We start from the raw sequence: 14,111 nt of genomic DNA on the forward strand, positions 1-14,111 counted from the left end.
GGCCCCGCGTTCACCCCGAGGGACGGAAGGCAGCGAGAGATCCAGGGGTTCGGCACAGAGCTTCCCCGGGCAGCCTGGGATGGGCTCTCCCACAGCCAGCTTGGCCTTCCAGCCTGGACCACTTGTGCATGGCCTCCTTGGATGCTCTATGAGCATCTCTCCATCCGGGATGCTCCTCGAGCATCCCTCGGTCTGGGATGCTCCATGCCTCCGGTGCTCAGCTGGAATAAAGTCAGGTGATCATTTGATCCCTGAGAAAATCCTCTGCCTATTTTTAACTGATTGCTTCCTCCTCCATAGTTTAGAGAAATGTTGTTCCTCCCCCACGTCATGTTTCTTCAAGCGGCGTTACCCTTCCCCCCCGGGGCTGCTTCCCACTCCAGGTGCCTGCCAGCCCCCAGGCCCAAGTTTGCACAGCCCCAGGCACCCCTTGCCCTCTGCCCTGTCCCACTGTGCCCACGGGTGAAGCTCCCATTGCCCATTCCCACCCTGTGCTTTGCTGGCCGTCGAGGTGAAGCCGCTGCCTGCAGGGGTGTGGGAACAACTCTCCTAGAAGCACGAGGCCTCTTGTCACACACCCAGAATCTGATGGAGTTTTGGCTGTGCCAATGCATGCAGGTGGGGCAGCTGGAGAAGCTGCTGCTCTCCTGGCATTTGTTGCAGGAGCACCTGCAGAGCCCCCCAGCAGCTCCAGTCTCTGCTGTCTCATTGCTGCAGCTCCAGAGCTGAGGTGGCCCTGGTTCTCCAAAGCATTGGCTCCCCCATGAAGCCACGTCTCCTTCATGGCCCCATGGAAGTCAAGTGGGGTTTGGTGGCTTCTCTTTCAAAGCATGCACATTGATGGTGGGATGGGCCACTGGCATTGGCTCTGCAGGCTGCTCCTGGCTCCTGCTGCTCCCAAGTGACCCCTTCCAGCTGCTCCCATCCCCAAACCACAGCTCTGCTGTCCCTATTGCAACACCAGTGGTCACAGAGACTGAAAATAGGATGTCTGTGGCAGAGAATGGAGGTACTTCGTGGTGGGAGGGCCGTGGTCTGCCCTCTTCCACAGTTGCTTCCTAGGTATTCATGTCCCCTTGTGCTGGGCTGGCCTGTCACCAGAGGGGAGGGATGGTGTCCTGGAGGGATTGGGCAGAGGAGTCCACTCACTGCTCACTGTTTCCCTGCAGCTGGGGCTGGGGCCTTACTTGGGTGTGCCAGGGGCTGTATGTGACACCCCACCCCAATGGCAGCCCCTGCCAGGCCAGCTGTGGCCCCCACCGGGGCTACCAGCCAGTCCTCCCACTCAGTCCAGCTCACTTAGACCAGAAGAGCCCATGAGGGGCTCAGTGTGTGCTCAGAGGCTCAGTCTGGAAAAGCCAAGCCTTTCCCAGTCCCACTCCTAAACCACCACAGCACAAACGAGATTAAATTCACCCTGAGGGGATTCCCTGGCTGTGGGAGTTTACTCCTGGTTGCAGCATCACTGAAATTAAAACTCCCTCCTTCCCTGGCCTCAGGAGAGCTGCAGCCAGGTCATGTGAATGCCATGGCAAGGACTGGGCTGACAGTGCCCAGGGCAATACCACCTGCCAGAGCAGAGGGACAGGCAGTTGATGGGGGTTGTGGGCCTTCCTGCCCCCTCCCCTCTCCCCTTCCAAACCCAGGAAACATCTCCTGTATGGAGGGACAAGCTTCTCATTTTGTCTTTTCCACTTGGTGCTCCTCTTTTTCCTACTGTGGATGCACAGAGCACTGCAGCCCCCGAAAAAATTCTTCCAGAAGCCCTGGATGATGCCCTGAGCTACTTGGTCCACTTCAGAGCCCAGCAGAGATGGGCACGACCTCACAGCTGCCCCAGCAGCTCCATGTGCCTGGCAGCCACTGGGACGGGCAGGGCATCCTCAGCCGGTGTCCTCCCAGCACAAGGGCAGCAGCTGACACTCACAGAGATTCAAGGCATCTTTCAGAGCAAAAAAGAGACTTTTTCATCCTGCTGAGGCCCAGCAAACCCCTGCCCCACTGCTTTGCCATCTTGGAGCCGGGTGTCCAGTGTGCGGCTTCATTTCCCAGTGGGCCTCATCTGCCAGAGGAAGCAAGGAATTAAAGCAGAGTCCTTCCTGCAGCGGAGCGAGTGGATGTTCCAAGGCCTCTGGTTTGCAGGTTTGCTCCTCTCTGCCCTTGCTTCCCTAGAGGTATTTTCTGTGCACAGGCCAAATGTTTTGCTTTACCTCTGTTTTGCTCAGATGCTTTAGCTCTATCACAGCTCCAAGTAAAGCTGCTGCATTTTTTTTAATATCTTAATTTCCTCTTCTTCAGTCTCGCTGCATTTCAGAGACCTGTTTGCTGTGTTAAGAACCCCTCCTAATGGAGCACAGGAGTGGGCCTATCATTGAAGACTGATGAATGGACTGAAATGGAGTAAAATTCAGGGGGTTTTTGTCTCTCTTAATCTCCAGGGAAGTCAGTTTGGAATAACTAGAGCTAAAGGAAGGGATCAGTAAAATGACCCAAAGCAGTATCCGAGCCAGAAAGGCTCCTGGGAGCTGGGATCAATAGGGAAGGTGATAGCCATGCTGGAAGGGGCTCAGTGTAATGTTAGTGCTGGATAAACACTGCAATAAGAGCCCCGAGTTGCTCAATAACTCACACTTGTTTCCTCCCTGCTGCCCACAAAGACCCAGACTCCTTCCTGAAGTCTGCGCGCCTGCAGCGCCTGCCCTCTTCCTCCTCGGAGATGGGAAGCCAGGACGTGTCCCCTCTGCAGGAGACCAGCAAGGACCCCTTCTCCGGAGACTGCAGCTGCCGGCAGGACGGGCTGACTGTCATCATCACCGCCTGCCTGACCTTCGCCACGGGCGTCACCGTGGCCCTCATCATGCAGATCTATTTTGGGGACCCTCAGGTAAGACAAAACAGTGGCTTTATGGTTGGGCTTTGGCTCCAAAGATGGGAGAGCTCCCTAACTTTCCTCCTGGTTAGCAGTTCGGCAAGGGGAGTACTGGGGAGCCATGGCTGGTGTCAGTGAGGCCACGGGTGCTCAGTCTCCCCCAGCTCCACCCCAAACTGGCTTGCAAGCCTTTTCCTGTGCCTGGAGGTTGTGCTTGAAGAGCCAAGCCGGACTCAGAGCTTGCCCCGTGGCCAGGGTTTGGGGGTGCTGCTAGTGGGGAACAGACAGCCCCACTGCTGTGACTCCAGCTGTGGCTTGAGCCAGATGGGAGTGCTTTCAGAAAATAATCCTTGGTTAAACAGTAGGCATCTTGTCCACTTGGACAGAGTTTTATGGATTATGGGCATACATGCCCAGATTCACCTCTGGAAGATTCATCCAGGACCAAGCAGGGAAATAGCTGAAAACAGAGGTGAACCTCCTGCTAATCTGTCCCACGGCCCAGTGATTGATTGCAGAGCCAAGGCAGCATGGCCACGGGGTTGGATCCTCCTGCAGAACCTCTGCTGGGGTAACCGTCAGCCAGGAGTCACCATCACCATCTCCGTGTGCTGCCATGGCCCTTCTGTCTGTGCATGTCCCCAGGCCAGCCTGGCTCATGTTGAGATGCTGCAATTTGTGCCACAGGGATGAAATCAACTCTTTAAAACATCGTGTGACTGCATTAGCACAGCACTGGCACATGGATGAGAACAGGCTGTGGTTCTGGGGGCATGCTGCATTCTTTGCCGCTGTATCCCCATTCCCAGTGGCTGCCTGGCTGCAGCACAGGGACAGCTCTGGGCTTGTGAGGGGCAGAGAGAGACGTGGCCCCCAGCTTAGAGTGGCACACAGAGTGTGGAAAGCTGTCTGAAATGGTGGCCGTGGCTACCTGCAGCTGCACTGGAGCGGGGATGTGCCAGGGGACATACGGTTCCCACTGCCATTTGTTGGATCAGCCATGGCCTCGGCACTGGCCCCAGGCTTCAGGTCCCACATTGGTGGGTGCAGATCTGGGCAGCACCAGCAGCACAGCCCAGCACAACCCTCTCCTGTCTGGCAGCTGTTCCACCGCGGCGCCGTGGTGACGGACGCCGCGCGCTGCACCGCGCTGGGCACCGAGGTGCTGGCCAGGCGCGGCTCCTCGGTGGATGCGGCCATCGCCTCAGCCCTCTGCGCCGGCATCGTCAACCCCCACACCTCGGGGCTGGGAGGGTAAGTGTGGGGCACTCGCCCCTGCTCTTGTCTTCAGGTGTCCTCAAGTGAGTGGTTTCACAGAACCCCAGAATGGTTTGGGTTGGAGAGACCTTAAAACCCATCCAGTTCCACCCCTGCCATGGGCAGGGACACCTTCCACTATCCCAGGTTGCTTCAAGCCCCATCCAGCCTGGCCTTGGACACTTCCAGGGATGGGGCAGCCTGCACCAGAGCATGGTGCCCCCACCACCTCCCCCTCAGACAGAGGAATATTTCTTCCAAATACCTGATGTAAACCTGCCCTCTGGCAGTGTAAAGCCATTCCCCCTTGTTCTGTCACTGTCTGCCCTTGTAAAAAGTCCCTCTGCAGCTGAGAAATGCCTCCGTGGCAGTGCCAGGCCCAGGGTGTGGTGCCAGGGCTCTGACATCAGGCAGTGATGTGTCCACAGTCTGCCATAGTGACCCTTCCTGTGCACCGTGCTGCCAGCACAGGACAGAGACCCCCAGGCAGGGAAATTTGTTTCTGCTGTAGTGACTGCCAGGATCATCCAAGCCCCAGGCTCGAGAGGGCTGGTGAGCTCTGCTGTGAGTGTGCCAGGAGCTGCAAACACCCCGGCCTCAGTCCCAGTGCTTCCAGAGCCTGAGTCCTGCCTTCCACAAGCTCTGCTCCTGAGGCTGAAGCCCGAGCCCAGCTCCAGGCAGCTGCCGGGGGGGGGGGGGGGGGGGGGGGGGCAGCCCTCACACCCGGGGTGGCATCCACATCAGCCTGGTGCTCCTGGCTCTGCAGGAGGGCTCAGGAGCGTTGCATAAACCGCAGCCACCTGATCACTGCTCCAGCTGCACCACCCATTGCTGCTGTAAGCAAAAACCCTCTTTTGTTGCAAAACTGCTCAGATTAGAAAGAAAATCCCAGATGGTCCCACCTTGGCATTGGAACAGAGCCAGTGGCTCCCTGGTCAGGCAGGCGGGGACTGCTCCAGCCTCACCAGACTCAGCACAGGGCTGCCTGTGTCCCACACCGCCCCTGCCATGGCTGTCCTGGTGTATGCCCTAGGGAAGGACGGCAGCATTCCCTGCTCCTCCGGCCACCCCGGGGCCCTGCTGCGGCTGGGGGCCTGCCCCAGTGACCCTCGTCACCCTGGACCAGCCCTGGCTGCAGTGCCGCCCGAGCTCTCCGGCAGCGGCTGTTGCAGGAGCAGCCGGGCCGTGCCCTGACGCTGTCTCGCCACAGGGGCGGGGTGATGCTGGTCCACGACATCCGCAAGAACAGGAGCTGGGTGATCGACTTCCGTGAGGTGGCTCCCCTGGGCATCCCACTGGAAGAGGACCTGCTGCAGGACACCAAGGTGAGAACCAGTATCCCACAGCCGTTGCCTCCAGGGCTGTTGTCTCCAGCTCTCCTGCCTCCAAATTTCAGGCCAAAGGGCAGATGCCCAGCAAAGTAACAGGAGGTCTCTCTCATCATGGGAGATCCTGGGCCCTACAGACATGGAGAATTTAGGGGAAATACTTCTTTATCAGCCCCAAAATACCTGCAGAGCTTTAGGGAGTAAAGAGGCGTATCCCTGTGGCAGCAGGGTGCTGGGAGAACAAGAGCCCCAGGAAGGAGCATAATCCCAGGTTGTTCTGCTGAGTTATTTCTCCTGACCAAACTGGGTTGAAAACAAGATTGAATTTGCCTCTCTCCTTTCAAAACCTTTTATTCCATAGTAAAGTGGCTTGCTACAGACCTCTTCCCCTCTCCTAACTATGCAGGTAATTCTAAAGTAAACATGACTTGCACCTCCTTGACTTGCAATTGGGGACCGTGTCCTCGTGGAAAGGAGACTACTCTCTTCCTTTTTGTCCTTCCTATTTTACAGCCAGGTCTGCTCGTGGGGGTGCCAGGCATGATCCAAGGAATGCACCAGGCACACCAGTTACATGGCAGGTAAGACACGAGGCACAGGCTGTGCCCTGGGGTTCCCATGAGCCCTTGCCATCAGGCCACGTTCTCAGCCACCACTCAAAACCATTAGCTAAGTACCGGGAGGCTTGTGTTGAAAGAGATGTTCATTTTTTGGTATTTCATGTACAAAAGACAAAATTCAGCATCAGGTCATGTTTTCTGCAAAGTGAGATTTTGGCTAAGAAGATGTACCATAAGTGTTCTGTTAGGGGTGCAGCACGTTGCCTCTCATGTCTGTGCTTCTTCATTCTCTCTTTAGCTGCATCCTAAGAGGTGTGCCTGTCCTTGGTGCTCTGTTGGGATAGGGAGGGAACTGAATGACTTGCTCAGGACCAGAGCCTGGCTTGAGATTTTGCTCCTGAGACGCCCCTTCCCCCATCCATGCACTGCCCTTCCTCTCTGGGGCACATCCTGGAGCACTGAGATGATCCTGTTAAGGAGAAACACAAGCTCTGAAAGCTCGGTGCTCCTTTTCGCCCCTGCTGGCCCCACAGCCTGGTCTTCCAGGAGCCCCTGACTGCAGAGCCAAGCCCTGTGCTTGCTGCCCACCACCCTGCCCCACTGCACCCCTCCAAGGCCCGTTTCTCCTTGTCCTCTCTCCTTTGGCAGACTCCCATGGTCAGAGCTGCTGGGCCTCACGGCCGGTGTCGCCCAGAACGGCTTTAATGTCACACACGACCTGGGTGAGTACCTGGTGGGCAGCTGCCCAGTACAGGGCAGTTCACTGTGCAGGGAGCTGGGCATGTAGGTGGTTAGTTGTTGCTGTTGTACTGAGAACAGTGAAAAACAACATGAGTCCAATTTCAGGATAAGTGGCCAAAATGGCTATATTTAATGATATAAATCGGCTTATATAGCTTCATTTGCAAGGGTGGCATGACCCCATTGGTCACTTGACCACCCACCCTCTAGAAGGATAGGTGGAGGTTCCACAACGCCCATTCAAAATATTTTCTCCAATGTACCAAAACAACTTGGACAACAAGTTTGCAGGTGCAAGATAAAGTCTTGATTTACAAAAATCCTAAAACTGTTTTCAGCTTGCTTGCATGAGAAAGAAAAACTTCACAAGATGTAGCAGCTGGAAAATTCCTCTGCTCCTAGCTTTTTACTATCCACAGTTAGTCAGGGAAATCAGGGCTTTGTGCTCCTGGAGATGGATGATATTGGGAGCTGAACAATGTGTGAGCCACAGTCTGCCAGGGGACAGCGTGGTGGCAGCCAAACTGGAGCCCTTTGCCGTGGCTGGGCAGAGCCAGGGCAGAGCAGCCACACTGGGCAGTGCCCAGGGCCAGACAGGGAGGGGTGCTGGGGTTTCTTTGGGTTTCTTTGCCAGTTCCAAAGGACCCATGATCCAGCTCCCCTCTAGTTTTGCAGTAGGGCCAGAGGCAGCAGCAGGCCTCCAACGCCCCCATCAGGTCCTTTGCGCCTTCCTGACCCCTGCTTTTTCTGGATGTCCTTCCCCTTCTCACCTGCAGCCAAAGCCCTGAGTGAGCTGAAGGACCTGAACTACTCTGACCGATTCCACGAGCTCTTCCTGCCCGATGGGCAGCCCCTGCTGCCTGGAATGTTCGTCCGGCGGCCGGACCTCGCGGCCGTGCTGCAGCTGCTGGGGGCAGAAGGGGTGTCAGCCTTCTACAGCGGAAACCTGACCCAGGAGATGATCTCCGAGGTGAGCCAGGACTGTCCCTGTCACCTGCCAGGCTGGGGCTGCCACCTGCTTAAGGTGACAAACGGGGGATAAGCCAGGTGCCAGCACAATGATGGGGACAGAGGCCTCCTTTTCCTTTCCTGTCCCTGCGGTGGTGTCAGTGACACACAGCCCATTCCCACCGTCTACAGAAGTGAAACGTCCATTTCCTCTATAACCAGGACAGTCTGGATGGAAAACAAAAACCAGTTTGAAGCCCCCTCTGGGCTCTGTTCATTTGGGTGACAAAGCCTTTTTCCCCAGAATGAGAGGCTGTTGAGAAACAAGTTGTTGTGGTTAGTGGAACTGCAGGATACAGACTCCAGGAAGATGGTTTAGAAAAAGAAACCTGTGAGTCTTGAAAGCAGAGGATTAGACAGGCTTGGTCCCACTTGGGGTTGCCCTAGTTTAACTCCTGGTACAGGTGCTCTGGAAAAAATATCAAAACCAAAGTAATTCTGGTAAAAAAAGCCCCCAACAAACCATAACAACTTTCCTCTGTGTGGCTGCAGTCAGGGTGGTCAGGGCACCATTTTATTGAGCCACCGTGGTTCAAATGATGCTCCTTCAATAGTTCATCAAGAATCTCTAATGTGTTCATTCCACTCAAGCCTCAGACATCTGTGGGCTCTGTGTTTGGAAATCACCCTCTGATGGTCCTCCCCCATCTCCATCATGACTCAGTCACAGAAGACCTGCGTGGAGGGAATCACCCGTGTTTCCTGTGTTCATGAAAATTACCAACCCTGGTAAATTGTACCTCTGACAGGAGTCTTACAGGAAGACCAAGGCTACAGCATACCCACTGTCAGCTAAAATCATTTCAAATAGGGTGGGAACAGTGATTTTTTAGTTGAAATTTCTAGTGATGGCCACCTGCCACACCTGGACTCCATATCTCCTGGATCCATAATCCTGGCAGTGTTCAATACCCCTTAACACACTCCTGCTTGCCAGCCAGGGCAGGGAAGGCTGCAGGGCAGGGCCAATCCCCACCTTCCCAGGCAGACAGAATGTCCTGGGAGCACCCCTGGGGTGGGTGAGCTGTTGCAGGTGAGTGCAGAGCCTTCCTGCGATGCTGAACAGTGAGCCAGGTCACCAGGGTTGTGAAAGCACAGAAAGGAAGATGAAGGAACCTGGCACTTGGCTCAGGAATCTCAGTGGAGTGTGTTTGACAGTGAGGGGTGTGCTCCCCTGGGCCAGCACGAGGAGCACAGAGAGCCTTGGCCCAGCCTGTTCAGTGTGCACTGCTTTGCTCTCGTGCAGGTCCACAACTACGGAGGAGTCTTGGTGGAGGAAGATTTCAGCAATTACAGTGTCACTGTGGAGGATCCTGTGCACACAATCTATCGAGGTACACCCTCACCCATTGCAATGCAGCTCCAGGGAAAGTTCTCTTCACCTCACAAGGGGTGGCAACAGCACTGAACAAGAGTTGAAGTCAAAGCTGTGCTGAGATGTCTGCAGAAAGGCTTTCCAGGGAGTTTCCTGCTATTCCCTGCTGACACTGATGTGTCATGGGTGGTTCAGAAAATTTTCAGGAGTTTGAAATGTTTTTTCCCTTGAAAGTCTAAAGATGCAACATGGTCACATCTTGAGGCAACGTCTCAGTAGAAGCTGGACCTACAGTTAAAGACAGTTCCCAAAGGGAGAAAAGCTAACTATGCAAGAAGTTTCTAAAATGTCATCATTTTCTTGCAGTCCCTGTATTTACCCTCCTTGTAGCTGTAATGTTGCAAACTCATTTTTAGGTGGCCTTCCAGTATGTAAAAAGGGTTTATAAAAACGAGGGAAAGTGACTTTTAATATGGGCAGATAGTGACAGGACAAGGGGGATAATTTTCTACTAAAAGAGAAGAGATTTAGATTAGATGTTAGGAAGCAACTTCTCCCTGTGAGGGTTGTGAGGCCCTGGCACAGGGTGCCCAGAGCAGCTGTGGCTGCCCCTGGATCCCTGGAAGTGTCCAAGGCCAGGTTGGACGGGGCTTGGAGCAGCCTGGGACAGTGGAAGGTGTCCCTGCCCGTGGCAGGGGGTGAGACTAGATGACCTCTAAGGTCCCTTCCAACCTAAACTATTCTGGTTTTCTCTGATTCTATCTCCATTCTTCCATACTGCAGTCTACAAACCAACAGCCAGCCAATAAGAACTGAATTTCAGAGGTGAAAAAGCATCCCTGTTTGGGCTTCATTCATCCTTCATGAAGAAACAGAAAGATACAACAGGGATGTTCTGGGGAACCCTTCTCAAATCGTGTCTCTTTCTATTATTTCCCCTCTAATCTGGAAGGGTTTCCCTGTCCTCAAGGACACAACTCATGGACAAGTGTTCTCACTGGATGGTGTCTGACAAAAGCAGCTTCATTCCTCTCCTCTTCCCTCCACAGGTCACCTTGTTTTCACTCCCCCACCTCCACATGCAGGTCCTGCCCTGATCGCAGCACTGAACATCCTTGAGGGCTTTAACATCACAGGTCAAGGATCCAGAGGGAATATCTTGCACTGGATGGCAGAGGTAAGAGGAAGTTCAACATTTGGCTGAATTGCTTGTGCTGCTAGAGAATGATTTATTTATTTTGTGGTTGTACAAAAATGTTTGTAGGTTATTCCCAGAGGAGAATGAGCAAATAGATTGCTAAGGTGTAAAACTGAGCAGTGTTGCTGTCTCAGAGGCTGAGCAGGAGGATCTTTCCTGCTTGGGAAGAGCTTTTTGAGAACAAACTGTTGCTTTTGTCCATTTCTCGTATACAGTCATCTCTGCAGAATGACCCCACAGCACTTGAGGGTGGTCTCATCAAGTTCCTCCACCTCTGAGCTCCAGTGGCCCTGGCCATTGCAGAGCACCCAAGGGCACTGCAAGGTGTGCTGCAAGCAAAAGCCTCTACATGGTGATGACAAGGAAAACTGACCAATACTCCACATTTTAAAAAAACACATTTTTGCCCACCTCCTGATCTCTGTGGTCCAGAATTTTTCCAGCATTTAGACTGTCCTACCAAAAACATTGCAGCTTCCCAGGAGGTTGAGCAAGTGCTCTGTCTCCTGCTCTGTAAGCAGAGTTATGCTCTTAGATGCTCCACAGATCCACAGATGGGGTTTACGAGTTGGAAATTTTAATCGGGGATTTAACCACATCCTTGTAGCAGACAGGACAGTGGGTGCTTGGAAGTGTCTCAGCAAAAATGCAGCAACTGGAGGAGTTACACACTGTGCAGAGGCACAGAAGGTTGACTCACATGAGTTATATTTGAGCTCTCTTCAGGAAGCTTTGGGTGAGTCTATTTGCTCTGCCAAGAGTTTCACCTGTTGGTTATCCTGGAGCAGCAACCTCCAGCTCCAAGGCAGTCACTTCAGGAGATGTGTAACCCTGATTGCCTGGGTCCCACAGCTGAACATGTTGCTGAGGCTCAGTTGATGCCATGGTGATTCTTTGCCTTTCTTTGATACCCCTTTTATATACCTTTTATAGCTTTTTGTATTCTTAGTGGTTTTTAGCCTACATTCTTAGACTTATTTTGTTAAGCTAGGAGACTAAACATCTTAGAAGCCCCGGACCCCAAGGTCCTCTCCAGAGCACATTCTGTAAACTAAGATAGAACCATCCAGGGGAAGGTTCCTCAGGGAGAGGGGCTCATTCAAGCCTCTCATTGGGGAATCTTTGATAGATATGCTAATTAGTAACACCTATAATGTGATACCCAATCTGTCGTGGGTGGGCATTGCAGGGTGCATTTTGGCACATTCCACCTGGATGTGTGCACCCAAGGATCCTTAAAGCAAATACAGAGGTAAAACCCCTTTTTCCCTTCTAACCATGTTTGATTCTTGATTTTAAGACCTGGAAAAGGCATCACAGTGCTAGGGCAGCATCAGGTATCCAGCCCTGGGACAACCAGGACCAAGATGTCCTTAACCTCAGGGGTGGAAGTGCTCTGCATGTTTCCATGGAGCTCTTCCCTGACCACCAAGCCCTTGTCCCCCGCCATGGTGTGGTGGTCAGTGGATACTGCTCCATGGAAATGCTGCCTTCTCCAGAGGTTTGTCATGTTCTACTCTCCACACAGTTGATAACCAAGGAGAAGCTGTTGCTGTGTGGCACATTCCAGACCAGCAGTGCCATCTCACTGGCTGCCTGCAGGGGAGTGGGCTGTTCTGAGTCCTGAATGAGCATGGCTCGACCTGCAAGCTGAACGTTGAGTGTGTTTCTGCTCGGCACAGGCTGGCTTGGCTGAGGAGCAGCTCTCTCTCTCTCCTTGTGGCTCTGCCCTGGCTGTGCTGTAATCCCAGTCCTTTGAAATTGCACCTTCCCATTTTCAATGGACTGTCTTAGGCAGGATTCTGCATGTTTGAGAAACCAGATCCTTTCCTCCTTTTGCACCATCACTCCCTGACGTGTGCTGGGACTGATGCTTTCTGTTCAAACCCTTTGGATGGTTTACAGCCAGGAGCTGGGCAGCAGCTGGGGAGCAGAACAGCTCATTTCTGCTCAGCACTGGTGCTGGGCCAGCCGAGCTGGGATTCAGAGGCAGCAGCGAGCCCAGCACCCACTGTCCCATTGGGATTCAGTCTGATCTCTGCTCTTGTGGTGACCACTCAGGAATGGAAATAGAAAGTAAATGGCATCCTGGAGACCCTGTCTGCCAGCTGGTGATGAAGCTGAACCACTGAGCTGGGCATCAGCTCCTGCCAGGCACGTTGCACTTGTGGCTTCCCACTGCCAGAGGGCAGGGTTAGATGGGATATAGGGAAGAAGTTCTTCCCTGTGAGAATGGTGAGCTGCTGGCAGAGGTTGCCCAGAGAAGCTGTGGTTGCCACATCCCTGAAAGTGTTCAAGAGCAGCTTGGAGCAACATGGGAAGGTGTCCCTGTCCATGGCAGGGGGATGGAATGTGATGAGCTTTAAGGTCCTTTCCAACTCCAACCATTCTGTGATTCTGTGATTGTACAAATGCTGCTGGATTCGCTTGGCTCCCCCAGCACAGTTTGCCATGCCAGACTGAGGCTCTTTGGTTCCCATACCCACATGTGGCAGCCCTCTGCACTGAGGTATTCCCAGAACCCAGGCTTTTGGTCATTTTTCTTCATAAGCTTTAGCCAACACACCAGGACACCAGATACCTCTTCCAGTTTGGAGTATCAGAAATTGTATTTCCAGGGCCACATAAATGTTTTTCCTTTCCTCTCCCTCCCCTTTCCTCTCCTCTCCTCTCCTTTCCTCTCTTTTCCTCTCCTTCTCCTCCTCCTCTTTGTTGCTCTCTTCCTCTTCTCCTTTCCTTCCCTTCTTTCTTTAGACATTAAAAATAGCCCTGAGTTTGGCGAGCAACCTGGGAGATCCATCTGGTGACGTGTCTGTCACTCACACAGCAGAAGGCATGGTGAGGTATGTCTGAGGAGGACAGGCACGGTGACAGTTGCAGGATATGTGGGTTGGATATCATTCCCGGGTTTGCTCTGCCCTGAGCTTTTTCTCCCTCTGTTTTATGAAGGAAAGGTCAGACCCTGAGTGTCCTCCCAGGGCTCATTCTTTCACAAGGATCACAGCTGATACCACGGGGCTCTGGGGGTGGGTCACAGGATGTCCTCACTCAGAGGTTTCCTGGAGCCAGCTTGAGCTTGAGGGTTCCTCCCACTTTGCCACTCCTCTAAACATTCCCTTTGGGTGGGTTGGACAAACAGCCATCCCTGTGGGCAGAGCCACATGTGCCATTTCTGCCTCTCCCTGCCCCACTGTGGGGCTCGGGGCCTTGCAGAACACCCAGATCTGCAGGAGAGGCCAGGCCTGGGGTTTCAGCCCAGCGTCCCACCTCAGAGCCACGTTTAGCCACGGCTGGTGGCTGGGCTGGGCTGGACTTGTCCTCCTCCTCCTGGCATTCAGCTGGGGTTGTCACCTTGGCTGTTGGGGGTGGGTTTACTCCTGGTGAGGGCAAACAGGAGTAGACAGAGCCTTTGGAGGTCCATGGCAGACTGAGTGCCTCTCTGTGCAGACTGAGCCACCTTGTCACCCCTTCCTTCCTTGGGGTGAACCAAACCAGCTCCCTGTCCTCGTGCAGCCCCTCGGGGACACCTGGCCATAGCTGTGTAGACACACTAGGACATGTCCAGCTCCCCAGGCTCACTGCTTGCTTTCCTCTCTCCCTCCCTCCTTGCTGAAGTAAATCAGAAGCCAATTCCCTGCGCCAGCTGATCAATGACTCCCAGTCCTTCCCGTCTGATCTCCGCGTGCCTCAGCTCCCCCTGGGGAGCGGGACCGCCGCCAGCCAGGTCCTCGTCATGGGCCCCGACGACTTCATCGTCGCCGTGGTGAGGTAAAGGATTGGCCTCTTCCCTCCATAATGAGCTCAGAGTGGGAGCAGGGAGGAGGGAGTAGGTTCA

General features: G+C 53.9%; 1 protein-coding gene across 1 annotated transcript in view; it reads left to right on the top strand.

Moving 5' to 3' along the window:
* The first annotated feature begins 6 nt into the window (after positions 1-6).
* The window catches only part of GGT7 (gamma-glutamyltransferase 7), a 20,585-nt gene continuing 6,480 nt past the window's right edge, over positions 7-14,111 (top strand). Inside the window, exons 1-11 of the mRNA XM_017746956.1 lie at positions 7-2,142; positions 2,658-2,884; positions 3,972-4,123; positions 5,337-5,451; positions 5,968-6,035; positions 6,663-6,736; positions 7,532-7,725; positions 9,010-9,097; positions 10,128-10,255; positions 13,031-13,119; positions 13,892-14,044. Of these exons, the coding sequence (XP_017602445.1) occupies positions 2,118-2,142; positions 2,658-2,884; positions 3,972-4,123; positions 5,337-5,451; positions 5,968-6,035; positions 6,663-6,736; positions 7,532-7,725; positions 9,010-9,097; positions 10,128-10,255; positions 13,031-13,119; positions 13,892-14,044 (1,313 nt within the window). The 5' untranslated portion in view covers positions 7-2,117. The remainder of the gene's footprint in view (positions 2,143-2,657; positions 2,885-3,971; positions 4,124-5,336; positions 5,452-5,967; positions 6,036-6,662; positions 6,737-7,531; positions 7,726-9,009; positions 9,098-10,127; positions 10,256-13,030; positions 13,120-13,891; positions 14,045-14,111) is intronic.

Source organism: Corvus brachyrhynchos, unplaced genomic scaffold, assembly GCF_000691975.1.
Source record: "Corvus brachyrhynchos isolate BGI_N302 unplaced genomic scaffold, ASM69197v1 scaffold661, whole genome shotgun sequence".
NCBI lineage: Eukaryota > Metazoa > Chordata > Aves > Passeriformes > Corvidae > Corvus > Corvus brachyrhynchos.